General features: G+C 53.0%; 1 protein-coding gene across 1 annotated transcript in view; it reads right to left on the reverse strand.

Annotated features, from left to right (window-relative positions):
• Positions 1–25,289, reverse strand: part of ZZEF1 (zinc finger ZZ-type and EF-hand domain containing 1) — a 100,399-nt gene that overhangs the window by 53,571 nt on the left and 21,539 nt on the right. The window contains exons 8-25 of the mRNA XM_029928749.1: positions 23,924–24,134; positions 20,267–20,383; positions 18,980–19,158; positions 17,338–17,436; positions 16,611–16,702; positions 15,845–15,993; positions 11,888–11,999; positions 10,838–11,053; positions 9,900–10,000; positions 9,021–9,190; positions 8,355–8,488; positions 5,900–5,970; positions 4,756–4,870; positions 2,090–2,249; positions 895–1,016; positions 667–798; positions 192–358; positions 31–112 (exon numbers count right to left, since the gene is read on the reverse strand). Of these exons, the coding sequence (XP_029784609.1) occupies positions 31–112; positions 192–358; positions 667–798; positions 895–1,016; positions 2,090–2,249; positions 4,756–4,870; positions 5,900–5,970; positions 8,355–8,488; positions 9,021–9,190; positions 9,900–10,000; positions 10,838–11,053; positions 11,888–11,999; positions 15,845–15,993; positions 16,611–16,702; positions 17,338–17,436; positions 18,980–19,158; positions 20,267–20,383; positions 23,924–24,134 (2,429 nt within the window). The remainder of the gene's footprint in view (positions 1–30; positions 113–191; positions 359–666; positions 799–894; positions 1,017–2,089; positions 2,250–4,755; positions 4,871–5,899; positions 5,971–8,354; positions 8,489–9,020; positions 9,191–9,899; positions 10,001–10,837; positions 11,054–11,887; positions 12,000–15,844; positions 15,994–16,610; positions 16,703–17,337; positions 17,437–18,979; positions 19,159–20,266; positions 20,384–23,923; positions 24,135–25,289) is intronic.

Here is a 25,289-nt window from a genome sequence, read left to right on the forward strand (position 1 = left end):
AAGGCACCTCCTTCTGGGAGCACCACTCACCTTGGGCCACTTGTCGGTGCCAACTCTGGTGTCATAGCGGGTCTTCCCGCCTCTAGCGTCGGTGAATTCCAGGTAGTCGTACCTGTGAAGGCAGCGCTGCTGTTGCCTGTCCTCGCCTACGCTAACCGCTGCCGCTTGGGCGAAGAACGCGAATGTCTTACCGCTTCTCAGTCTCACACCGCTCATCAAACTCCACCTCAAAACAGGTTGCGCCTGGGCTCACAAACACGGACACCTCGTGGCAGTTGTTCTCATAGTTGTGTGCAGACTCCTTTGTCCACGTGTGTAACACCACAGGACGCTCCTGTGGCCAACCTTCCCCATCGAGCTATACGAACGAACAAGCGAGACAGAGAGTGTCCGTCACCTCCCGTCCAGACACAGAGAGTGCTGCTGCACCGGCGCTCAGGGCAGGCGGCCTGGACGGGGACACACACCACCACACGGGCCCACGGTGACCCTGGGGCTCCGGCTGCGCACCCTGCTCAGTGCCCTGTAGCGTTGTTAGCGACCCGGCGATGGAACTTGGGGTGGGGGGGGGACCTTCCAGGGGCAATCTGTTAGTGTGGACGTGTATGACGTAGGCCTCCTTCAGCAGTGCCAGGTCACTCTCCGGAGGGGACACGGAGGGCTCACCTGAGTCACCGTACTCGGCCCGGCTTCGGGGCCGCCGCACAGCTGCCTCAACAGTTCTGGGAGCGCGCTGAGCTCTCTCAGGAGCACGCAGTGCGAGACGTCCAGGGTGCAGAAGTCCAGGAGAAAGATGACCTAGGAGGGAGATCAACGGAGCACTGAACGCCCGCCGCAGACGCTGCCCGGGCCACCACGCCCTCCTGCCTCACAAAGGCCGTCACCGTGGCTTACCAGTTGACGAGCTGCCATCGAAAACACTGAATTACATAATTTTTCCACAAGGGTTTTCCCACTATACTGTGACAAAAGGGACTCCAAAATCACTCTCAAGCTCGCCAGAAACTGTCCCACATCTGCCAGAACATAAAGACAGTAATTAATATCGTACACGGTGAAACGCCACGTGCTGGGTCGTCATCAAGGACAGAGCTGGAGAGGGCTGCAGACGCTGTATGAGGACTCTACGTCACAAAGGCCACGAGACCCCTACACTTTCCTCTGGGAAGGAAAAGTGCAAATCTGAGGGAACGATCACTTCTTGAGTGAGTGGTTTTTTTTTTTGTCTTTGCGACTTTGGGATGAGGCGGCGACAGCGCTCGTGTGAGGGACGGGTACTGACCGACCGACCCGCTGCCGCGCAGCCTCTCCCGCGGCGCACGGGCCCCCCGACTCCACAGCACCAGCGTGGGGTCACGCTGCTGAGACCAAACGCGAGGGAGCCGAAGCTTCGGCACGCGCAGTTCTCAGAGCCTGCTGGGTGTCATGTGATTCCGTGTGAGCTTACAGGACGTGAGTGTGAGGATCTTCAGTGCAGGGCTCACATATACTTTAGATTCTAAAGTTCAAGATTTTCTTTTTTGGAGAACTTGATCAAAACGGAGACGACAGACTCTACTGAAGAGAGCTGCACACACAGGAGCAATGTTTCGGCTGTGAGATGACCCAGCCCCACGATAAAGATACTGGGGCAGGGGTGTGGGGCGGGGGGCGGGGGGGGGGGCTCAGTCGACTGAGCGTCCGACTTCGGCTCAGGTTGTGATCTCACGGTTTGTGAGTTCAAGCCCCGCGACGGGCTCTGTGCTGACAGCTTGGAGCTGGAGCTGCTTCTGATTCTGCGTCTCCCTCTCTCCAAGTCCCCCCACCCCACTCCCCGCTTGTGCTCTCTCTCAAAAATGAGTAAATGTAAAAAAATACATATATTTTTTAAAAACCACTTATGCATACTACCACCTTCAGCAGAAAATTCTGGGCAAAAGGACACACTATAGAGTTCTATTTTAAGAAGAAAAAACAACCCAGAGACAGACATAACCTGTAACAAAGGAAAGCACGGCATACGGGTACCCCACGCGAGGCACTAAAGACGAGAGCCAACACCCACGACCTCTCTTCCCGCGGCTGCGCGACGGCAGGGAGCGACACTCACACTGGTCGACGAGGCCCGCGGCGAGCTCCCGGGCCGCGCGCTCCGCGCTCCGCAGCTGCAGGTAGCACCAGGACAGCAGGCTGCCTTGCACGGCCCAGAACAGGGAGGAGAGCGCAGAGCCGGCCTCCCCGTGGGCCCCACCGAGCACCAGCAGCTCACACTGCGAGGGGGAGACAGACACCCGTGTTTACAGGCCGGTCTTCACAGAGCACAGGCTCGGCATTCTCGGAGCGCAGGCGCCGCTGGCAAAAACTTCTGGGGAAACGGGCAAGAGCTGAGAGAGAGCTTTCAGCTTTTCGCAGCTGGGCAGGAAAAAGGGCATTAGGACAGGTCCTCTGCGCTTTCAGAGCCTTTACAAGCGGTTTTTATGGCGTGTGTCCTCCCCTCTGCCCCTCACAGGCCTCATGCCACCCGTTACCTCCTCTCTCTCACATCTGCAAACCCCCTTCTCGCTGGCTCCTTCCCCTGGCCCTTCCCCCACGTTATTCTTCACCCTCCACGCCCTGTAGCCAGCAGCGTCCTTCTCCAGAGGCTCTCTGAAGAGCCACGTGACCTCTAGGGATAAACCCTGGCACAGAAGGACCCCAAGATGTGTTCCTACCACAATTTCCGCATCATTGCCCCAGTCGGGGAACGACCAGACTACCCCTGCAACGTGAAATGTATAAATAAACAAATCACGGCCGAGTCCTAGGGGGAACGTTGTGTCCCAGTGACAAGTAACCGCAGCACACAGGCCGGCATGGACGAGTCTCCAAACACCACTGAGGGAAAACAGCCCGTCCCAGAAGGCCGCGTGCGGGGCAGGGGACTGCTGCCGCTGACGCCCGGTAGACAGGCGGCTGTGTCTGAAAAGCCAGAGGATGATCCACATACACCTCAGAAGGCTGGCCCCTCCGCCAAGGCGGCGGCGGCGCCCTGGAAGGGCGTGTGGGTGGGCAGGGGACCTCAAAACTACCAGTGCTGTTTCAGTTCTCAAAATGGACAGGTGGTTCTTTAAACTGCCTGTCGGTATGTCCTCTTTCGCACGTGAGCTCCGTCATCCCAAGTCACCTTTCCCCCGGAGGCGTCGGCCAACGCCCAGAGAGCAAGGCCTCATCACTTAACCTTAACGTCAGCCGCTCTCCGACCACGGTCCTTGGAACTCTCTTCCCTGGGCTCCTGTCTCCCGGGACCTCTTCTGCCACCGCTTCCTCCTCCCCCTCCCCTCGCTGCCCTGTCTAGGGAGCTGCTCCTCAAGACGCCCACAAGGGAGGGGGTCACAGCCCACAGGTGAAGTGGGGGCACCACAGTCACGGCTTCAACTCTCAGCTCTTGGTCAACGGCTGTGGAATTTCCAGCACGGACTCAGCTCCTGAGTGTCCAGGAGCTCCCGACAGCTCAAGTCCTGCCAGGGCCACAAAGTCAGCATGTTCCAAGTCTACCCACGATCATTCTCCACTTCAAATACCTGCCTCTGCCCATCTCAGCACTGGCCGTTAGCACATGCACAAGGGTGGAAGTGGCAGAAAGCACGACAGATGAGCATGAGGCAGGCTAGGAGGCACAGCAAGCGTGGACAAGCAGCAGACTGGGGTAGGACTTTTAAGGAAGACTAAAGAGAGGGGCCGAAGAGTCTGGAAACGAGAGAGAAAGCAGGACACAGCCAAACGGAACATCCGTGTGGCGGCAGCAGCCAGGCACTGACCGAGAACAGGCGAGGCTCCGCGGCCAGCACGTTACCGACATCCCTGCACTTCAAGCGACGCCAGGTCAGCACCGAGCCTGCTGCAGGGGGACCCTGGCAAATGACAGGCCAGCACAGCCCAAGCTCTGTCCCTAAGAGCAAAGCAGCCAGGAATGAATGAAGCATCAACCACAGGAAAGCACCAACCAAAGAAAACGAAGGAGACCCAAAGACCCTGAGGTTCAGCCACAAAACACAAGTTATCATGGGGTGGCCGTCATTAAACACCCCAAGGATGTGGTCCGGCCTGTCCCACGGTCGCAGCTGCCCTGGTCACCTTTAGTCTAGAGAGCAATTCTAGGTCCGCTCGTCACAGGGGCTCGGTCGTGTCAGAGTCCCAGTGGTCCCTGGTCTAATGCAGATTCTGAATCCTGTCCCTAGAGGCTCGAAACCAGGAGCCTGCTGGGGGGCCCGGAAACCCGAATTTCTGATCTAATTCACCAGATGAAGCTGACCGAGCTGACACATGGACTATGGCTTGAGAAACAGAATCCTTTGTGTTAAAAAAAAAAAATTAAGTAAAAATTTGAAAATATCATTATTGGAGAAAAAATAGTCTATCTTTTCAGACCTAATTAGCCTGTGGGTTGGCTAAGTAACCTTACAGGAAAAAGACAAAGCTAAAGTTCCACAGCTCACACCACAGACACACGCTCGGGGCTGGGCTCTCCGACGTGCACCCCAGGGGGCACAGCAGAACCCCTTCCTCCTCAGAGGAGGAGGCCTTGACAAGCACAGCCCCACTTTCACTGCCTGCTGACGGCCATGGCACAGGCAAGCGTCCCTCGCAGCAGCAGCAGCAGGTGATCAGGAGCCGTTTGTGCGCCACGGGGACAGGCTACGTGCACACTGTGACCGAGGCTGATGGGGGAGGCGCCGCGACCCCGGATCACAGGCGCCTCCTGGCACAGGGGACGGAAGCGCAGTGGCCACCAGTTACCTCTCGAGCAGCGACGGACAGGAGAACACTCGTGACCGCCAGCACTTCGCTGCTGTTCATGTCAGCCACGTCGCCTTTCTCGGGCAAGAGCAGAAGGCCACCTGGATCCTTGTCACTGAAAGGACACAAATGGGTCACGATACCTTGTTTCAGGAAGGGCATTTTCAGGCTTTCGTCTTGGTGTAACTTCTATGGGTGTGAGGAGCCCGGGTCAGGAAAAGGCCCCCGTCCCAGCGGGGTCCGCGCCACTGTCTGTCCCCATGTCCTTGAGAGGCACAGGCCCGAGAATCCTCAAGTCCTCAGAAGAGATTCTGAGAAGCAAATCTGATGCATAAATCACCTTGACAACCAGCAGGAAATACACCTAATCTCGTGATGGCCAACCTGACCACCAAGGCCAAATATCCGTGTCTTCAAATGTCCCCACCCGCGGCCTCCCAGGCTCCTCCACCACCCGATGCTGAGTCCAAACACACGTCCCCTGACTTGCAGGCAGGAGCTGGGACCATTGGCTCCCTCCCTCTTTCCAGAGCCCACACCTCCGGGAACACTCCGGGAGCACACACTGGGCCTTCAGCAGCCAAGTCCTGCCCCCCAGCACACTCCCTGTGCTCAACCCCGTTCTGTGCTGCTGCCTTCTCAGACTTGACCCCAGGACCCCAAACTCCTTTGGGCTATTTGTCTTCAAACCACTTAGAAACTGAAGCGCTAAGGGGCGCCTGGGGGGCTCAGTTGGTTAGGTACTTTGGCTCAGGTCACGATCTCACAGTCTGTGGGTTCGAGCCCTGCTTCGGGCACTGTGCTGACAGCTCAGAGCCTGAAGCCTGATTCTGTGTCTCCCTCTCTCCCTGTCCCTCCTGCTCACTATCTGTCTCACCCAAAATAAAATAAAGACATAAAAAATGATCAAAAAAAGAAAGTGAAGCACTTAAAGAGACCCTCGGTGGGTTCTGCTCTCAACAGTCTCACAAGACTGGGCCGTGGAGGAAGCTCTTCAGAACATCACCACCCCACTGCTGGTTGGGGCCCTCCCGTGGCTTGCGGGGTCTCACTCTAGAAACCCAGCTGGGCAGAGTGAGGGGACGGCTACAGAGAACCGCAAAGACTTGGAATAGCAGACGAGTGAAAAGAGTTACAAACACACCTGAAATATGTGCAGAGCGACTGGAAGGTGAGCTGCAGAGACTGCTTGTGCTCCTGCTCGGTGACATTCTTCTAGGAAAAAAGAGAGCATACAGTCCGACAATCCGCTCGGTGACCCTTGTCTACAAGACCAGAGAGTGGACAGTCAGGGAACCTGACAGCATCCCACAGCATCCAGAGACCGGAGCACCAGGGTTGGCACACACGTCACGGCGCCCGACGGCGAGTGGCCCAGTGCTCAGTGGGAGCGAGGCCAGCCGTCTAAACACAAGATGGCACAGGCTGGCTTTTGTTCGTTGCTACAGTTAACATTTTGTAGCTTTCCTGCAGGAAATCTTGACACAAATGTTTATGAAGATATACTTTTCATCACTAGGCACAACTCTGTAAGAGGAAAGAGAGGGACACGCTACACTTCTTATAAGCTGTCTGTTAACAGGATCAAAGCTCTCTCTACAGAAGCCAGAGCAGCCGACGGTGACAGTTACGGGAGTCACATCCGTTGACGGGGCTACCGGGCCGCTTTAAAGTGTGCCGGGTGCACTTTCTCCATCCGATACACGTGCTCACCGTCTACTATCAGTGGCGGCACCAAAGGGGAGTTCCCGAGGATTTGAGACCAGGGCGCAGCCGGGCAGAGGGAGAGACAAGCTCCGCTGTGCACCCACCAGCATGAGAAGGGGAAACGGACTGCTCGGCACCACCGTCAGAAGGGACAGGCGAAGGGAAAGTGACAGAGCTGCTCTGCTAACGGACGGCATGTCACCTAAGAGGTCATGGGTCCAGTGACTATTCTGACGTGTGGGACACATGCTACCAAAACCACCATTGTGCAGCGGCCTGCTAGATGCTTCTGGGAATCAAGCAGGATGGAGTCCCACCCACGATCCAACAGGTCAGGGCGACTGACGCTGTCAAAGGTTATGACTGGGTGTGAACGCGGATCCTTTAGGCGATGTGGGAATTCTGCAGGGAGCTGAGAACCGAAGACGCTTCCTGCCTCTGAGCCACCACGTGGCCCCAACACGATTCTCCTGGAAACGCGTGACGCACGTGCGGCCAGCATGTCCGGTGGCAGGGCGGGCCTCCGGGGTCCCGGGCCACACCTGCCGCCTGCGCCGGTCCTCTATCTGCATCCCACAGAGCACTTCGTTAGAAATGCTTTCCTCAATGCCGTATCTAGTTTTCTCCATTAAATTCCTACCAGTAATTCTACCAGGTGCTTGCCTACACAGGCGGTAAAAAATAATCTATAACCATATCACCTGTAAATAATTATATGTTTTATTCTTCCCAATTACTATAGTAGTTTAAAATGTCTTTCCCTTGTCCTGCCGCACTGGCCAGGCCCTCTAATGCAACATCACAGAGCAGCAGTGACCAGCAAGCACCCTTGCCTTGGTCCCCATTCTGAAAGGGACCCTTCTGGCGGCCCAGCACCCAGCATATTATGTACTAAAGGTTTGGGACGTACACCCTCCACCAGATTAAGGGAGCTCCTTTCTGCTTTGAGTTTGCTAATGGTTTTGTTGTTTTCATCATTATCAGAATTTAATCTTATGTAAAATTGTTTTCTGTACTGGCTGACATGACTTTTTCCTCTGATTTCACTGATTAGCTTTGCAATGTCAAACCACCTCTGCATGCCTACAGCAAATCCAGCGCAGTCAGGATTGTGTCTATATTTAGCGGACTGTTGTACTAGCACTTTGTTAACAGAGTTTCCAAACTCGGTTTACGACCCTGCTCTCCCCTGCCTGTCACTTGCGCCTGCCTGGGCCCCACCGCCTCTGGGGCACTGGAAACCGCAGCCCCCGACCTAGATGCCGTGGTGCCGGGAGACTTCTGTTCTGTCCCACATCGTCTCTCCCATCTTTTCTCATGATTCATACTCATTTTCACACAGAAACGCTGCCTGCAGAATTAAAACCCGCCGCTTTGTCCAGGGCGCCCCACTCGGTGACACAACGGTGCCCACACAGAAAGCGCCTTTCCCTCCCCACCACTCATGTCCTGGTGATTCTATTTTACTGCAGATGCAAACCGAAGTCTTCGCGAGCGGGCCAGGGCTTTACTCTGAAACAGTGCTGGGGGAAGGGCGGGGAGAGCGGGTGAGGCAGATCACGGACGCAACAACTCAGCCCGGTTGGCAACGGCTGAATCAAGGCAGTGGGTGCATATGGGGCAGGAGGCATCACAGTTCAAAGTTAAAATGTTGAAAAGAATGCTTGGTTGTCGGCAAACCAGTAAGACAAGAGCCTGCTCCCCTTTGTGACACGACAGGCCGTGAACTAGAGCCGCAATTATCTGCCGTCCCCCACAAGGACGGAGCTCTGTCCTCTGACATCCGTGTCCCACACACAACTCTGCAGACAGTGAGTACGAAACACACACTCGGAAGACAAACAGAGGAGACGAACGCCGGCCAATTCCGGCCGAACTGGGCGAGTGCTCACCATCATGGCGAAGAGGCGGCTCCGCCGGGTCTGCTGGTCGGGAAAGAAGACGGCGGCCCCGTGGAGGAGAGTGTTCCTGACTTCTCGTTTTAACGTCTCCATGGGCCCAGAGTCTCCCTCCAGCCTGTCCACCACTGATGAAAACGAACAAGGACTCAGCTCGAACATCCCCCACTGCTCCCCTTACAACACGGGCATCTGCTGTAAGCAGCCTGGGAACTCCGATCCCCTGCGTGCTTAGTGCCTCTGCACAGGCAAGACAGCACGAGGACGTTACATTAACTCGAGCAGAGATGACACAAACAGTTTCTATTTCATTATCTCCGGGTCCTTTTGAGACACAACTTGGCAAAGCCTTAAAAATAATTCCTGGTGGCCACACGCGTTTTAGCCTCAGTTTGTCATCACTGGCTTCTCCCTCATGCCAGTGTCTTCACTAAAGACTGAATAGTGTGACAGTGATCCCTCTGGGTGCCACACCCCTGTGTGTCAGGAACCAGGAGGAAATCACTGACCAGAGCGTAAATCCTGAGCTCAAAATAGGATCCGAGGAAACAGTCCTTTTCTGAAGCGGTGACGCCTATCCGGAGCCTGCGTGACCACAGGACCCTGTCCCCCCAGCGGGAGGCCGCGCCAGCACGCGGTCATTAACGAGCGCGCCCCTACCGTCACACAGGTGCGCGTGGAGCTCCGTGGCGGCCGCCGCCGCGCCAGGGCTCTGCCGGGGAGCCTTTGCGTCCCGAGCGGCGGCCAGCCCGTCGCTCTGCAGCTCGGAGAAACAGCTCTGCAGGAGGCGCAGAAGCAGGGTTTGGGCACAGATGCACTCTTCCCTCGGGCTACGGAGAGACACAGTGTCAGAGAGCAAAGCAGCAGGTCGCTTTCACCCTCCAAAGCCCACAGCCGCCTCCAGAGGACGGCCGCGGACACGGCAGGCACGGTAAGCCAAGGCCGGCGGGGGCCGAGAGGCAGGACAGAGCCACTGCGCCCCAGGCAGCACCTGAAGGCCCAGGCCCCAGGGCCAGTGGGGCGCTCCGGAGCCTGCGTCTTCCCTGGCACAGTGAAGGCTCTACCACGACACCCCTTACCCCGCCGGGCTGGAGTAAGGGTGTAACGCCGAAACGTTTGCAGAAACACTGCGCAGCCAAGTATGCTACAGAAACATGAGCTGTTATCTTTAACAATAACCAATCTTTAAAATGAGAATATAAACTCGTGAGAAGGTGGGGCACCTGGGTGGCTCACTCAGTTAAGAGGCCGACTGTGGTTCAGGTCACAGTCTTACAGTTCATGAGTTCAAGCCCCGCATCGGGCTCCGTGCTGACAGTGCAGGGCCCACTTCAGATCCCCTGTCCCCCTCTCTCCCTGCCCCTCCCTTGCTTGCACTTTCCCCAAAATAAGCAAGTGTTTGAAAATAAGTAAATGAATAAACAAACTTCTGAGAAGTCAAAAAATCTTGGAAGAAAAAATGGAGTATTTAGAACGCAAAGCTTAAGTGTTTTCAGTTTTGTTTATATGATTATCACCTAATAACAAATTCTGACCTACTTTTGCTTTAATTTACTGTAAAAATTCCAGAAGATCTGCAAATCAAGACCCGCGAAGTCCAGAAAAGATTTATATTTTAAGCCACTTTCCTTTTGCTGCACCTGAAAAAGTATAAGAAATAAAAATAAAAATAAAATGGAAAAATCATTTAGAGATACACTGCAGCGGCGGCTTCCTCCCTGACGCTCACTCCTGACAACCGGACAGCGTGTGAACCAGGACTGTCTACGACGCGTATGTGCGTGCGTGTCTGTGTCTGTAAGGACACGTGCGTGGAATGCACGCACACTTGCCCCCCGCCCCCACCCCAGACCTGAGGTCCACCAACGCCACACCTGAGGGAGGGAGTCTGTGCGGGCGGCCGGACAGGCTGAGCCTCAGTGTCCCGGCAGCTCCGGGGCAGCCCCGGGAGTTTGCTGTCTCCTGCTGCGACAGGACAGCTGGAGAAACAAAGACCGCAGGGGCAGGTACTACAGCCTCCGGACGCTCTGAGGCAGGACACGGGCCAGGAGCGGGTGCGGTCGCCTCCCAGCGGTCCCTGAGCTGAATCACCACCTCCACGGGGGTGGCGGCAAGAGCCTTCCCTGGAGCGAGCGGTCTCTGTGTTTTTATTAGTGACTGTACAAGTCAGTATCAAAAACACAAATGACTTCAAATCCGGACATTTTGGTACTTTGAGGGAACAAGCAGAATTCACCTGTACTTCAGAAACGCTTCCCTCGGACTTAAAGGAGGCAGGAGTCCCACACCCCTGCCTCGTCTCCCGAGCCCACCGCCGGCGCCCGGCGCCTCACTCCCCAGCTCTGCTGGCGGCGGCCCTGCCGCACACACTCGGCGCAAGCTTCGCCAGGGCCACGCTCCACCGGCTGTTCGTCTCCCTCAACAGCACCACTGACCTTCCCCAAAGGAATGAGGTCTCACAACTGAGAAAATGCTACCAGGTCATGGGCGAGCTGCTGGATGAACTGAAGGGTCCTGAGCAGCAGCGTGGCCCCGCAGACGCTGTCCTCCGCGTCCTTCCCGCAGCGGGCGCAGACGAGGTGCTGCTCCGTCCCCGTGCCCGCCGGCCGGAGGTGCCCGCTGACGCTGAGGCCCTGCACGCCCAAGCGCTCTGCCGACTCCTGGCGGGTGCAGAGGAACTTCACCATCAGATACTGGAAAGGACAGACAGACAGAAGGGGAAGATCAGAAGCGGCAATACAAACGGAAGGGATGACTTCAACGATTTATTGGGTCCCACTCCGCCTAGCATGGGGCACGAAACAGAAGTCCAACATCTACAGCAAACAGAAAAAAGACCACACGAGTGCCAGACCGAGTCGGGTTTGGGGGAGGACCCCGGTAAGGGAAAGGGCATCACCCCCTTGCATCAGGGCAAACACAGGGTAAGACGGGATGAATCAGGGAAGTACGTGTGTGTGGCCCAGTTATTTTGAAAGAGAAATCGGGCATGTGGTGAAGAGAGTCAACAACAAATGCCCTAAGGAATCCTCCCAAAGCCCCCAACTAACACAGACAAGCCCCAGCCGGGGACGTGGCCTCGCGCACAAAGCCAAGGCCGTCTGCAGCCCAGCTTCTAGCCCCGTACCGCGGAAGCTCTGCTGCCAGGAGCCGTTCAGACTCCACGGCTCAACTGCGTAAATGTTTACCCAGCACCCGCCACTCACGGGCCCTACCGACGGTTCTCATTTCTCGCACTGAAGCCTCTCACGAAGACTCACGTGCCGGATTAAGGAAACGAAGCGGACAACCGCCGTGTCTCCCACACCACGGACAGTCTCCCGGCGCGCACCCTCCCGCCCATCCGCACCCTGGCTGCGGGCGACGCCAGCCTCCCCGCCTCTCCAGGCTGGGAGGAGACCCCGTGTGTCCCACCCCTGCAGTGTCCCCCGCCAGGGCCCGCGCCCGCTAACCCCTCTGCCAACACGGACGCGAGAGAAAGGAGGGAGCGGGCAAACGTGCCGAGGCCTCGGCTCAGGCGCGCTCACCCTGGCCACCCTGCACTGCTGCAGCTTCACATCTGCTTCGTCCCATTCCTCTTCAAGCTCAAACCAGCCGGCGGGGTCTTCCTCTCCAAGGTCATCGGGGGGGCAGCCGGCCCTGCAAGCACAGGTGTAATCACAAAGCGCTTTCCCGTCTCTCAGCGCCTTGACAGTCTAGCGGACACGGCACCGCCTGGGCGGCACGTAACCTGGACGGGCGACCTGTCAATGACAACCAGGGACCGGGTGTCTCTAAGCACATGAAGCAATTGGTGGTGATTTCCTCACCATTCCTCAGCCTCCAAAAACAATCTGGGAACCAAAGAGAAAGTTTGCTCCCCTAGAGAACGGCATATTTGAAGAATGAGACATGAGGCCGAGGCATCTCTGATGAGCTAGTCAGGAATAAGGGACAATGCAACAGCCACTGTGTGCGCCTAGAAAGATCCAAAGGAGAGGCAGGTTCAGTTTTCTCCCAAGATCCGGCCAGCCCGAGGTTTAGTTCACTTTCAACAACCAAGGGGTAAAAGCCAGGGAGCTTTCAGATGCTGGAGCTCTAAAAAAGGAAAATTTCAGCCTCTCTTATTTTTTCCTGTTCCTTAAAGTTCTTTCCAAAAAAGCATTTCAGCCTCAAGGCTAAAGAAGCACAACTCTGTGCCACCTCTTTTTAAAAACTAGACACTTGAATGGCACTCCCTTCTCAGGAATTAAATACTTGAAGGAGAAAAACGCAGTCTTTTTCAGGTAACGCTCCTAGAACTTGGCACTAGCGAGCCTGTGATACGGCGAGCAAGCCGGCAGCACGGGAGCACTCTGTGCAGAGCAGCAGCTGGGCGCGTGTGGCAAGAAGAGGGAAAGAATAAGGACTCGGGGAAGGTTCTGTAACGGGCACAAAAATGTTCTCTTCTTTACATAAGTCAAGAAGACACTTTCTTTTTTTTTTTTTTTTTTTAATGTTTATTCCTCTTTTAGGGAGAGAGAAACAAAGCAAGAGAGTGAGAGCGCACATGAGTGGGGAGGAGCAGAGAGAGACGGAGAGAGAATCCCAAGCAGGCTCTGCGCTGTCAGCACAAATCCCAACACAGGGCTCGATCCCACGAACCATGAGATCATGACCAGAGCCGAAATCAAGAGTCAAACGCTTAACCAACTGGGCCACCCGGACACCCCAACGTAAGCCCTTCTTAGCATAACCGGTCCATGGCATCATTAATCCTAAAACCAATGGGACAGGTGGCAATCTGTTTTAAAACCCAAACCCATGTCAATGAGTTTCATCACTATCATGTTTGAAGATGTTTTAATTCACTCTATGGCAGCCATCAAGAAAATCTGAAATAGAGTGACCGCTGCCCGGGTGTCACAGAGAAGCGACCTCGCTCACTATGCCACACAGCGATCAGCTGGCTAACTGTGAAGCTGAATGACCGGCGTCCTGCCAGGGAGGGACAAAGGGAAGAAGAGAGACGCATGTACGTTAACGTTTTGATTTCCAAACTGGAGAGAGACTGATAACACGGAGGCTAGACAAAGCAAGACTTCACAGCAGTTCATGCTGGAGGCAGAAGCTAAAATCAGCAATGATGTAATGATTAGGCTGCATTTAAGTTAAAAGTAGGTGTGAAAGGGGCGCCTGGGGGGCTCAGTTGGTTGGGTGTCCGACTTCGGCTCAGGTCATGATCTCATGGTTCGTGGGTCTGAGCCCTGCGTCGGGCTCTGCTGACAGCTCAGAGCCTGGAGCTGTTTCGGATCTGTCTCCCTCTCCCTCTGCCCCTCCCCTGCTAGGACACTCTCTTTCTCTCTGTGTCAAGAATAAATATAAAAAAATGTTTCCAGCTGTGTGACAGATAAAATTCTTATCACATAGAACTATAAATATATCTATCTGTGAAAGATCTTGTTTAACAGCAGGTTTAGGGGAAAAACTTATTTTTTAAATGTTTACTTATTTTTGAGAGATAGACAGAGCGTTAACAGGGGAAGGGCAGAGAGAGAAGGAGACACAGACTCTGAAGCAGGCTCCAGGCTCTGAGCTGTCAGCACAGAGCCCGACGCGGGGCTCGAACCCACGAACCTGAGCCGATCATGACCTGAGCTGAAGTCGGCTGCTTAACCGACTGAGCCCCCCAGGCGCCCCAGGAAAAACTTATTTTAATATGTCCCAAGAATGGGATAGAGCTGCTTAAAAACAAGCGTAATCTCTAGTTACCATTTTTTAAAAAGGCATCTTTTGAAAAGGCATGTACTTGTGGTGGGGAGGGAGATTTTCAGGGCGAAGCATATTTGTTCCAAATCACTCGGAGGGCTGGAATTAAGGGCGTGGAATGTGGATCTCAACGAAATAGAATCTAATTACTGAAGTGCAGTGAGCTCTCCGTCCTCAAGAGTATTCTAGAGACTGAACGACCATTTGTCTTGGTGGCACCTGGAATGTCACCGAAGACAGTTCAGCGGGGGGAGAGAGTTATTCTAGATCCCACTGTCCCACGTGCGGTCCGCGGATGGGGGCACCCGTCACCTGAGAGCTTCTTACAGGTCAAAGTCGCATCCCGCCCAGAACTACCAGATCAGAACCCGCACGGAACACCACCCACGCTCAGCGCGCACCCCGGACGCCACCCACAGCCCCCGTGAGCTCTAGTGCCCTGTCACCGAGATGCCGCAGCAAGACCGGCAGGTCTGGGGACCAGCTCCGGGAGTTCTAACCTGCTACTAGGAACGAGAGGCCATGTGGCCTGAGGGCCACCAATGACCTGTGGCTAAATCTGGCAGGTCCATCTGCAGACTTGACCCTGGGTCACATCTGACACCGCTGCCCACTCCTCACTTCCTCTAACCTCACTCCCCTTGCCTTCATGATGACACACGCCGGCCTTCCAATGCCTCACTGGCTGCTTCTTGGCCTCCTTTCTTCTCCGTTGCCCCTTAAATGCTGGTGCCTCTCAGCATGCCGGTCTATGGGGTCTTTCTTCTCTTCCTGGCCCACACGCCTTCCCAGAGTGATCTAACTCACTTAAATTACCATTTAAACGTCTCTATTGCTAACTTCAGTACACCTCTTCCGGATCCAGACACACTTATCCAACTAGATGTCAAGCACCTCAAGGTCCTCCTAAACCTCACAGTCAACAGGACCAAAACTGAGCTCATCACTTCCCTACAGACCTGTCTTGCCGGGAAAACACACATCCGGTCTCCTTGTTCTTCTCTGAAATTCCTCAACACTATGCCGACCGCCCTCCCTTGTTTAAAGGATAAAGTCCAAGCCCTGACCCAGAGACAGAAAGACCTTTGGGGACCTGGCCGCTTCCCGGCCCTCCAGTTCCACATTCTGCCCCTGTCCACCTCAAAGTACACTTCGGCACGTGCAGGTCCCTGAACGTGGGACCTGAACCCCCACCCCTCTCTGTCCCTCCCCGTGAGTTCACAGATCTGCTGTGCTTTCTGCTCAGGATCCCTCCCTCCTCTTCTTCAAGCGGCTGGTCAACTGTACGTCATCCTTGGCTCTTACTACTGACAACACCCGCTCCGAGGCCTCTCTCCCAGAGCCCGCCCCCTCCCCTCCCGCCCAGTGCTGACGGCGCCGCCGTGACGCTGCTCGTCTGAGCGGACAGTGAGCACCGCAGAACGGGCCAGCGTGCTCGCTGTGTCTCTTTGGCGCCGAGCATTAGGCCCAGGGCAAAGTGAGTGTTTGTAAACATCTCCAAAGAGAGCGTGACCAGGAGGAGCAGGCTGGGGCATGCACACTTCCCAGTGGCTAGACCCTGGCCACAGGAATAACGGGTTAGGGTCTATGAACAAAATAAAACAGGTCTTCATAGATGCTGCTAGAAAGCAATGAATGCTCATAGCCACAGAGGATGGGTTAGGGGCACCTCATCTATAAAGACATAAAAGCGTATTTTACCAGTAAGAGAATGCATGCAGTCTTATTAACTACAAGGATTTTTATTCTGTTCCTACCTGCTTTTTACAAATTGCCTGAATTCCTGGAGCTTCCATTTGTCATATTTTTCAAACCTTTTGAAGTGTTCTTCCGCATGAAATTTCTCAGAAGATGAGTTGTAGGCAAACACCAACCCACACTGGGCACCGATGCCACCACGTCGAACCTGGAAACAGATATCTAGATGAAGTACGCTGAAGGTGCAAAAGTCCTGTGGCTGCTTTGTTTCCCAATAATACGGTTAAAATCGAACAGCTTAAAGTAAAATCAAGCCAACAAAATATAAACATGTTTTCGAATACGTTAAGTTCCGGAAGAGTAAAAACCAAGCTGCTTCCTAAGGAAGGATTCTGTATCTTTCTCAGTCCTTATGTTCACACCTTCCCTGACAACAGTCCACTCATCTCTGTGTCCCTGTCCTCCGCGACGGGCTTGCAGAGCAAGGGTTAAATAGTTGATGAAAACCCAGTGTCACAGACCTCGGAAGCAGAATCCTATTTAAAAAATGCTTTAATGTTTGTTTATTTTTGAGAGAGAGACACACACAGACAGACAAGGCATGAGCAGGGGAGGGGCAGAGAGAGAGAGACACAGAATCCAAAGCAAGCTCCGGGCTCTAAGCTGTCAGCACAGAGCCCCATGCGGGACTCAAACCCACGAACTGTAAGATTATAACCTGAGCCAAAGTCGGACGTTTAACCGGCTGAGCGACCCAGGCGTCCCGCAGAGTCCTATCTTTAAAATAGTAGTAACACTGCGTAAAGAAGGCAACATGGGAATTACCATGATTCTGATCTGTGTAACTTGGAAGGCAGACTCGGTTCCTGTAGAAAATATAGTACTTGCTCTGGTTTTTCCGGTCTCTGTAAGAAACCCTGCAAAAGGGAAACGCTGAAGTTACGATGACTGACTCATTTGTGAACTCATTTGGTAACTGCCAGAACGTCCCCTTCCCTGACCGAACAGGCGAGGTTCTAAGCAGCACAGCGAGCACCAGAGGGACACGTGCAGAGGACGGCCCGGCTGGCCAGCGGGACGGGTGAGGAAGAACGCACCAGCACCCTGGACGAGGCCCAGAGCCCGCCCCCCCGGGCGAGAGCGCGCCAGCCGCCGCCGCGTAAGCGCCAGGGAAGGAGTGAGGCTTCCTTCCAGATACTCCGGACGCCACAGGAGCCATACTGAGAAGTACCCTTCTCCTTAAATTATGATTTCAGCAACACCAGGCCTCCGATCTGCTGACTCTCTTACTGCTTTGAGATAACATGGTATAAAAACAATCTGAACTTAGAAACGCTAACTTTTTACATCCCCAAACAGAGAACCCTTGCTTTTCACAACTCAAGGCTCTCAAGGACTTTGAAACTCTCACAAGCCGTCAGCCCTCAGCAGACCGCAGGGCTGCGGTAACGCAGGCACACACATGCTCTGGGACCCGGTGTGCAGCCCGGAGCGCTGAGCCTCCCAGGGCCCCGCACGCGGCGCACACAACACGGACAGACCCACCACTCACCGTCTCTAGTCCACGGCTCGACAAGGAGGTTTTCAGGCCCTGATTTCTCTTCCTTGCCTTTGACATCACAGGCCTGAAGGGTCAACTGGAGAGGCTTACCTGGTCAAAGAAAAGACAGAGAACGAGAGCCGTAAGCCAGCACTAGGAAAAAAAATAAAGACTAGCAGGCACGTCAGTGGAAATGGAGCGTGTGTGGTCACCACGCAGCTGACTAAGAATGTACCTCTTGAAAAACTACAGCAGAGAAGCGATACTGGACAGAAGTTACACTTTCCTGCAAGAGACCAGGCACAGCTTTATGTCCCTACATGATTCCAAGAAGAAGTCTCTAGATAACCGCTATTCAGAAACAAAGCATGTTACAGGACAGATGAATAGCATACATTCAACATACTTGGAAGAGGGATTCCTAAGATAGGGTTTCGGTGCCAATTTTTAATTTTATTGTAATTGAATTTAAATATGTAAATAATATCTTGCGGTTTGGGGTTTTATTTAATACACCTGCAGGCAAATTTTGACAATTTTAAGAATTATAAAAAATCACCACCTGCCATGATGACCTGAAAGGTTTTCCTTTGTGTTCCATTGTGTTAACGATGCTGAATACCCACTAACCTGTCTCCAACCCAGAACTAGACGCCGCCGGCACCAAACGTTCCCTCACGTGTTACCCACCCAGGGCTCCCTGCCTAAAGCGCTGCTCATCTGAGCTGGAAAGCGTCCTGCAGAGCAGTGCTCACACACGTGTCCCTCCCCCACCAAAAAATGACCTTTTCAAATTGAGGGGGAAAGTAGGTTTATAATGCATCAATTATCTATCCTTAAAAATCAAACATAAAATAAACTATTAGGTGGCACGGCGGCAAAGGTACAAATGTGGCAGAGACAGCACCCACAGTGTGCCCCCAGTACTGTGGGGTGGGGGCTGCCACTGCACTTTGCAGACAGAGACTGCAGCGCTCGAGGCCGGGCTGCCAGGGAGGCCGCTCCTCACACCCCGGCTGGGGGAGCCTCCCCCTGCGGCAGCGGGAGGTGCGGGGGGGGGGGGGAGGCCCAGGTGGGAAGCGCGGTGGCAGGCGTGTGCTCGCACGGGGCAGAGGGATGCAGTCCGAGACGGGCCGGTTCTCTCCTCGTGCTCCACAGGGGCGACACTCCAACCACTCTGTGGTCTACACACAGAGACTCCCTGTGCCTCACTGAAGACGGCTGTGGGCCGAAGGCCACCAGAGGCCAGTAAGTCCTGGGAGTACAGCCCAGTGGACCCTCAGGCCCTCTCCTGATGCCAACACAAGCCCACACGGCCCTTCTCCAGTAGGAGGGGGTGTACGTTCATCCGGAAGTCACAGCGTTACCACTGTGACCTGGTCCACAAACCACCTGAGGGCATGAGATGCCAGAAGTCCCACATTAATGATGGTTTTTGTTGTTGATGTTTTTGTTAGAGAGAGAGCGAGCGAGCACAAGCGGGGCAGAGAGATGGAGAGAAAGAACCCCAAGAACTGATGGAGAGGTCGACCCCACGACCCTGCGGGAGCAACACCTGAGCCGACATCAAGAGGCGGACGCGCAGCCGGCCGAGCCCCGGGCGCCCGTCGGCAACGAGGGTTCTCCGCTCGTCCGCCCCGCCTGCGGCGCCTACCGTGTTTAAGAAGCAAGTTCTGCCTGACCGACGCCATGGAGGAGATGAGCGACGCGGCGTCATAGCGTGCGTCCAGGTGGTCGGTGACGGCACACAGGGAGCTCAGCACCTTGGCGACGCTTCCCCTTGCGAGCGCGAAAGCCAGAAGAGTCAGCTCCACCTCTGGAGTCGAACAGCAGCTACGAACAAAGAACAAAAAAACTTTTTCATTTCTTAAAGACGTGAGAACATCCAGGTAGCCCAGACCCCACATAGCTGACCACCAAAAGTAAAATCAACCTACTGTATGCTTTCTATACGTTTATCAGAAATACTTTCTGAAAATTCTCAAGATAACCTAAAGAATTAAATCAGCGCAGAGGAGCAGGAAATTAAATGCTCACCTCTGTCTCCTTAATCTGTAAGTATTAAATAATACTAACAATATCAATTTGAACAAATCAAACTTGATAAATCAAAAAATAAACAAACAGTATTCAGCAGTCTCCCTTGATCTGTGTCCCTCACTCTCCCCAGCTCTTTCCCCCTTGCTTTCCCCATGGTCCCCTGAATACTGAAAACGAACCACGGACTGAAGGGGGAGGGGAAGGGAGGGAGTGGGTGATAGTCATGGTGGGGGGCACTTGTGGGGAGAAGCACTGAGCGTTATATGGAAACCAATTTGACAATAAGCTATTAAAATAAATAAATAAAATTAAAAATAAATAAATAAATAAACAAACCACAAACAACGAAGGTGCTACAGTAAGCCTCTGCTACTCAGAACGGTGACCGGTGAAGGGTCTGGGTCGAGAGCTCACTCCTCCAAGCACCAACAGGCATTTTAGATGTACACCACCGCACGCTTCTGGTCATTTTAGATACGTTACATAGAAACATCGAAACTTTTTTTTTTTACGTTTATTTATTTATTTTTGAGAGAGACACAGTGAGAAGACCTAGCACGCCAGGGTGAGCAAGACCTCCAACAAGCTACAGCGGGGCCCTGGCCGGCCCGTGGGCCGGCAGCTGTGCAGAGAGGTGAGCGGGTGCTGCCCAAGGCCTCCGCGCCTGGGACTGTAGCACCCGGGCTGTGGCTGCGGCAGAGAACCCTCCGCCCCACCCTCACCGCCTGAGGCCAGGTGGCATCACTGGATAATGGGGTTTAGATGGGTGAGTGATCATGTCATTTGTTTCTTCAACTGTGAACATGAGTCATTTTTAATGGTAATCTTTAAAAACTTAAAAAACATTTTTTAAAGGAAGACTTAACAAGCATAGAAGCTGTCTATGCCCTACGAGCCCCACCTCGTTATCCTTATGAGGAAGCTGTCCACTTCTTCCAGAACATTGGGAGACAGGAAAGTGGAGAAATCCGTAGATCCTGGGGAAAGGGAAAGCGGAGGCATGTGCTGCAGCGCCTTCCTGAAAGTGGGAGGTGGAGAGTGAGAACACGCCCGGCGATCACACCGACTCACTAGCAGGAAACAACAGCGCAGCAGGTAGAGGCTCGTCTGGATTAATCCCTCGCCCCGCGGAGGGCCTGACACGCAGCGTGTCGCCAGCTTCCCCCGAGTCACGGTGCCGGTACCGTCATGGGGTGTCTCTCTTTTTCAGTTCTTCTTTCGAGAGTTCCCTTGCCCTCTGCAAAGGCTTATACTGCTCTTGGGGATCTAGTATTCATTTTATGCAGAGAGGGCAAAGACACACGGACTTCTCAGAAAACATGGCCCCAGAGGCAGAGCAGCTTGGGGCCCAGGAAAAGGCTCACTATACATCCAGTCTTCGGGTCTATAGTATCTAAAGCCATGCCATGAATCTTCTTTTCTCCTAAACGTATCAGCACCTGTCACCGCTTCTAGTCCTGCCTGTGTTTCTAACATACGCTCTTCCAGCCTGTCTACCTTCATGCCTGCCTCCATGCGCCTCTTTTCTCGTCTCCACTTACATTTATCTTTCTGAATCCCCCCGAAGCTCTGTCTCCTCCAGACTAGTAGTCATCCAACACACTGATACCCCCCAAAACTCTGTGCCAGCAACTGTGCCGGGGGTGTGACTTGAAGGTGTGCAAAACATAACCGAGACTCTACAACTGACCGTCCTCTTAGGGTGACAGCAGTGAGAACCCCCGACACAATCTTACTCCACGTTTCAAAACAGACACAACACAGAAAGGCTAATATCATGTCAGCTCCCACTGCGCCCTCTTCTCCCTTCCTCGCTCTACACGGAGCTGCAGATGCAGGAGGCCAACGAGACCCCACGCACACGCGAGCACGCAGCACAAGTAGACTCTTTGCTCTTTATTTTTCCTCATTGATTTTCACTGATTTTTTTCCCCAAAAAATTTCATAGTAATTTTAGATCACTGGCATTTAAACATTAGGAGTGAAAATGTAATTGCAGATTAATAATTACAACTTCTTAGAAATATAAACTTTAAATATATCCATTCCTCGAAATCTTGCCATTTGCAACAACGTGGGTGGAACTAGAATGCATTATGCTAAGTGAGCAAGTCAGAGAAAGAGAAATATCTTATGATTTCACACATATGTGGAATTTAAAAAACAAAGCAGATGAACACAGGGAAAGGGAAGGAAAAATAAGATAAAAACAGAGATGGAGGCAAACCATAAGAAACCATAAGTGCAGAGAACAAACTCAGGGTTGACAGTGTGGGGGGGGGGTGGAGGGCCGAGGGCCACATGGGGGATGGGTGTTCTGGAGGGCACTTACTGGCCTGAACGCCAGGTGTCAAATGTAAGTGATGAATCACTGGCTTGCAGTCCTGAAATCAGCACTACACAGTATGTGGACTGACTTAAATTTAAATAAAAAAAAATATATAGCCATTCTTCAACAACCTGGCATATCTTCACAAAAATTAGGTAGAAAGTTCTTCCCTTTCCTGAAAACTCAGTCCATAAAGCAGAGCTGTGCAAGGTGGCACTTGGGGGCATTTGGGCAGGAGGACAGGCACCATGTGGCCCACAATGGGGTGCTGGCGTGGGGACTGAGCAGGGGGAGAACAGGACAGTCTGGCAGGGGACAGAAGCATCGCAGGGGAAGAGGCTGGCCTGGTGCTGAGCCAGGAATCCCAGGGGCACAGAAAGGGCACACAGATGGGGACGGTCACAGCAGCAGCCCTGCAGAAGACGCTGGGGCGGGAGTGGGGTGAGGATGGGTCCCGCACTGTCAGGCAAGGGAAGCACAAAGAGAGGGAGACGACCAGAGGCAGCGGGGTCTGGACCCGGGGTCACAAGTGAGCATGGACGTGAGCTCACAGAAATGGGCATGTGTGTAATTGTGCACAAGGTACACACATGTCAAATGGACCCATGAACCAGACTAAAGGGGTTCCCATAGGCCAAGCCTGGGCCAATCCGAACATCAACACCGTGATGAATTACAATCCAGTGAATCCATACCAAGATTGAGGAGGGATGGGATACTTTGTCTCAGAGCACCTCCTCACAGAACACCGAACTAATCACCAGCGGGGAAAAGGACTTTTACACTTCCACTTTTACAAAGGGACTTTACAATGGAAACTCTAAGAGACCCCACTTCCATTCGGGGATCGGAGCTAACATAAACAGCACTAGTAACGGGACAATCTAAGGTGGCCTGCAGCTTATGGGGTGAAACCGGAGAGCAGCATCGCTTCTGTGACCCTCCTGCTGAAGATCCAACACCTACATTTAATGATGAGACATCAAACAAACCAAAACTGAACGACACTCTTGCAAGTAACTGACCTCTAATTTTCAAAAGTCTCAAAGTCACAGAGTCAAGGGGAGACTGAGGAACCCATCCACACTGAAGGAGACTGAGGAGACATGACAACAAAACAAAGCATGATTCTGGCTCGGATCCCTGTGCCACACAGGACATTGCTGGGCCACGTCGCAAGGCCAGAAGGGGACCTGAGGGCTCGCTAAGAGCGCCGCGCGCCCGACAGCCCCTGGGCCTGACCGTGGTCGCACAGCGGCCCTCCTCGCGGGAGCACACCCCAACGTCCTCAGGGACAGTGGGGCACGGGCTTGCAGATCCCTCCCTCTCTGGCGGCTCAGAACGAGATAGTTCTTTGCATTGTCCTTGAAATTCCTCTAAGTGACGGATCATTTCTGTTTTAATTTTCAAACAGGAAGCAAGACAGAAGTGTGGCCAAATACTTCCCTTCGTATCCGGCACTACCTGCAGGGTCAGCGGCCGAGGAGTTTCATTTAACGGCAATGACGATCTCAGAACACATCTAGAGAGACCTCTCAGCGATCTATCAGCTGCTGAACTCAACGCTCGCTGCTGCGACCCCGTCGCTTCTAAGGCTGCCTCTCCCTACTTTCTTTCTGTCTTGTGTGTTACCACTGGGTCTTTTTGCCCTAACGGCTTCTTTTTTTAATTTTTTAGGTTTTAAACTTTTTAAACTTAAATTTAATTAAATTTTAATTGTCTAATTTGAACTTTTAATTCAATATTAATTTACCTTTACTTTTTTCATTTTAATATTCAAAGGTGCTCTACATTTAAAAATGAATTCATTTAGTATCCTTGAAAAGATTTCCCTCAGGCGTAAAAAAAGTGCCCTCAAACGGGAATCCAAAGGCCTAGACCCAAACCAACGCATCCCTGCCCAGCGATGGGCCACAGGGAGCATCACGGGGTCCTCACCTGTCACGTGGGGAAAAGTTTCATGTGTACATTTCACAATACGAGGAGGTAAATGATACACAGCACCTGAAGGCACGTATCTGATCTAAAGCGCTGCATACAGGTGAGCAACTGCCCCCCGAAGGGTAAGGAGCAGCGCACCTGCGCCGACGGCACCAACAGCCAACACGGGGCGCCCGGGGCGGAGCTGCTGACTGAGCCGCAGGGACTGGCGGCTGCTGAGGGCATGCTCTGCAGGGGGAGGGCACGGGGGGCCCCTCGGCAGGGTGGGAAGCAGAGAGGGCGACTTACTGAGTATTGTGCAGCACTGTCTGGACGAAGGCAGGATTTGTCTCCATGGACGCCGTCACCAGGGATGTCAGCAGCGACCAGTACCAGATCGCAGAGGCATCTGACACTGACACCCCAGACTTCTTAACTCTCTGAAAGCCAACAGCCCTCAGACCATGAATTCTAGTGTCACATCCGTCGCTAAGACAACGTTTTATGTTAATCTGGACATCTGTCAAGCGCAAACAACAAATTCAGTATTGGATTAAGTTCCTCAGTTCAGCAAAGGCTAGGCTCCCAACTAAAAGCAAAACGGCAATTCCCATTTTGAAAAGAAATTCCTGAAATGTACTCTGATACCTATAATAAGTAATGTGTACCATGGAGCTAGCATATAATAAACTCATCAAAAAAGCATCAACCAAATTAAAGAGTCATAAGACAAATGTGCAAATTTAAAGGTGGCTTAAATCTTTCCATCACAAAGTTTCTTACGCATTTACGTGTCTTGAAAACTAACACAAAGTTAATTTTTAAAATCCTGACTAAATCCATGGTAAGAAAATTTCTACAGCAAGGGTTCTGAAATTTTGACTGACTTATAAACAGGAGCTGGCTCACAGCAGTTGTGAGAATTTATTTTTGATAATCAAGTCCAAGGAGAGGACGCAGGCATGACTCACTTGTAAGAGATGTCACCCTTTCCTATCTGGGCTGGAGAGGAGGAGGAGGTGAGAAGTTAAAGGGACACAACCTAGAGGAGGGCCCGCCACAGGGAGAGGTAGGCAGCATCTACTGCGGGAGCTCAACTACCGCTGTGCCTACGGACGACACCCAGACCCTGTGCCCCCCGGGCCGCGGGTCCTCTGAGCAAAGTAAGAACGCCTCTGTTGGCCCAGGAGAACATTAGAAGAAGCGAGACAAAGCATGAAACGTTCCGGTCCCTGAATGAAAAAAGCCTGGAAAGAAATCACAGAATTGTGATTATTTCCAAAATCCTAGGCATGAAGCAAGGTTATAATAGTATAAAAATGGAAATGATCTAAATGTCCAAGAATACAGAACTGGTTAAAATTAAGGCCAATTCTTACAACGCTAAATGAAGTTGGGGAAGAACACAGCAGGACAATGTGCGGAAGGACCACTAGGCGGCGGAAAGAGCAGTGCCGTTCTTGTAAGTGCACGCACACGGCCCTGCGCGTTATTTCTAAAACGTGTGTGCGTGTGAACACATGCATGTACACAGGCACACACACATACACGCAAAGATCTGGAAGGTTCCACACTAACACATTCACAGTGATCATCCCTGGGTAGGGGAATTTTGAGTAATATTTGTTTATATTTTCTAATTTTCCAATAAGGAAACAAGAATATTTTTAATTAA

Source organism: Suricata suricatta, chromosome 17 (genome assembly GCF_006229205.1).
Source record: "Suricata suricatta isolate VVHF042 chromosome 17, meerkat_22Aug2017_6uvM2_HiC, whole genome shotgun sequence".
Classification (NCBI taxonomy): domain Eukaryota; kingdom Metazoa; phylum Chordata; class Mammalia; order Carnivora; family Herpestidae; genus Suricata; species Suricata suricatta.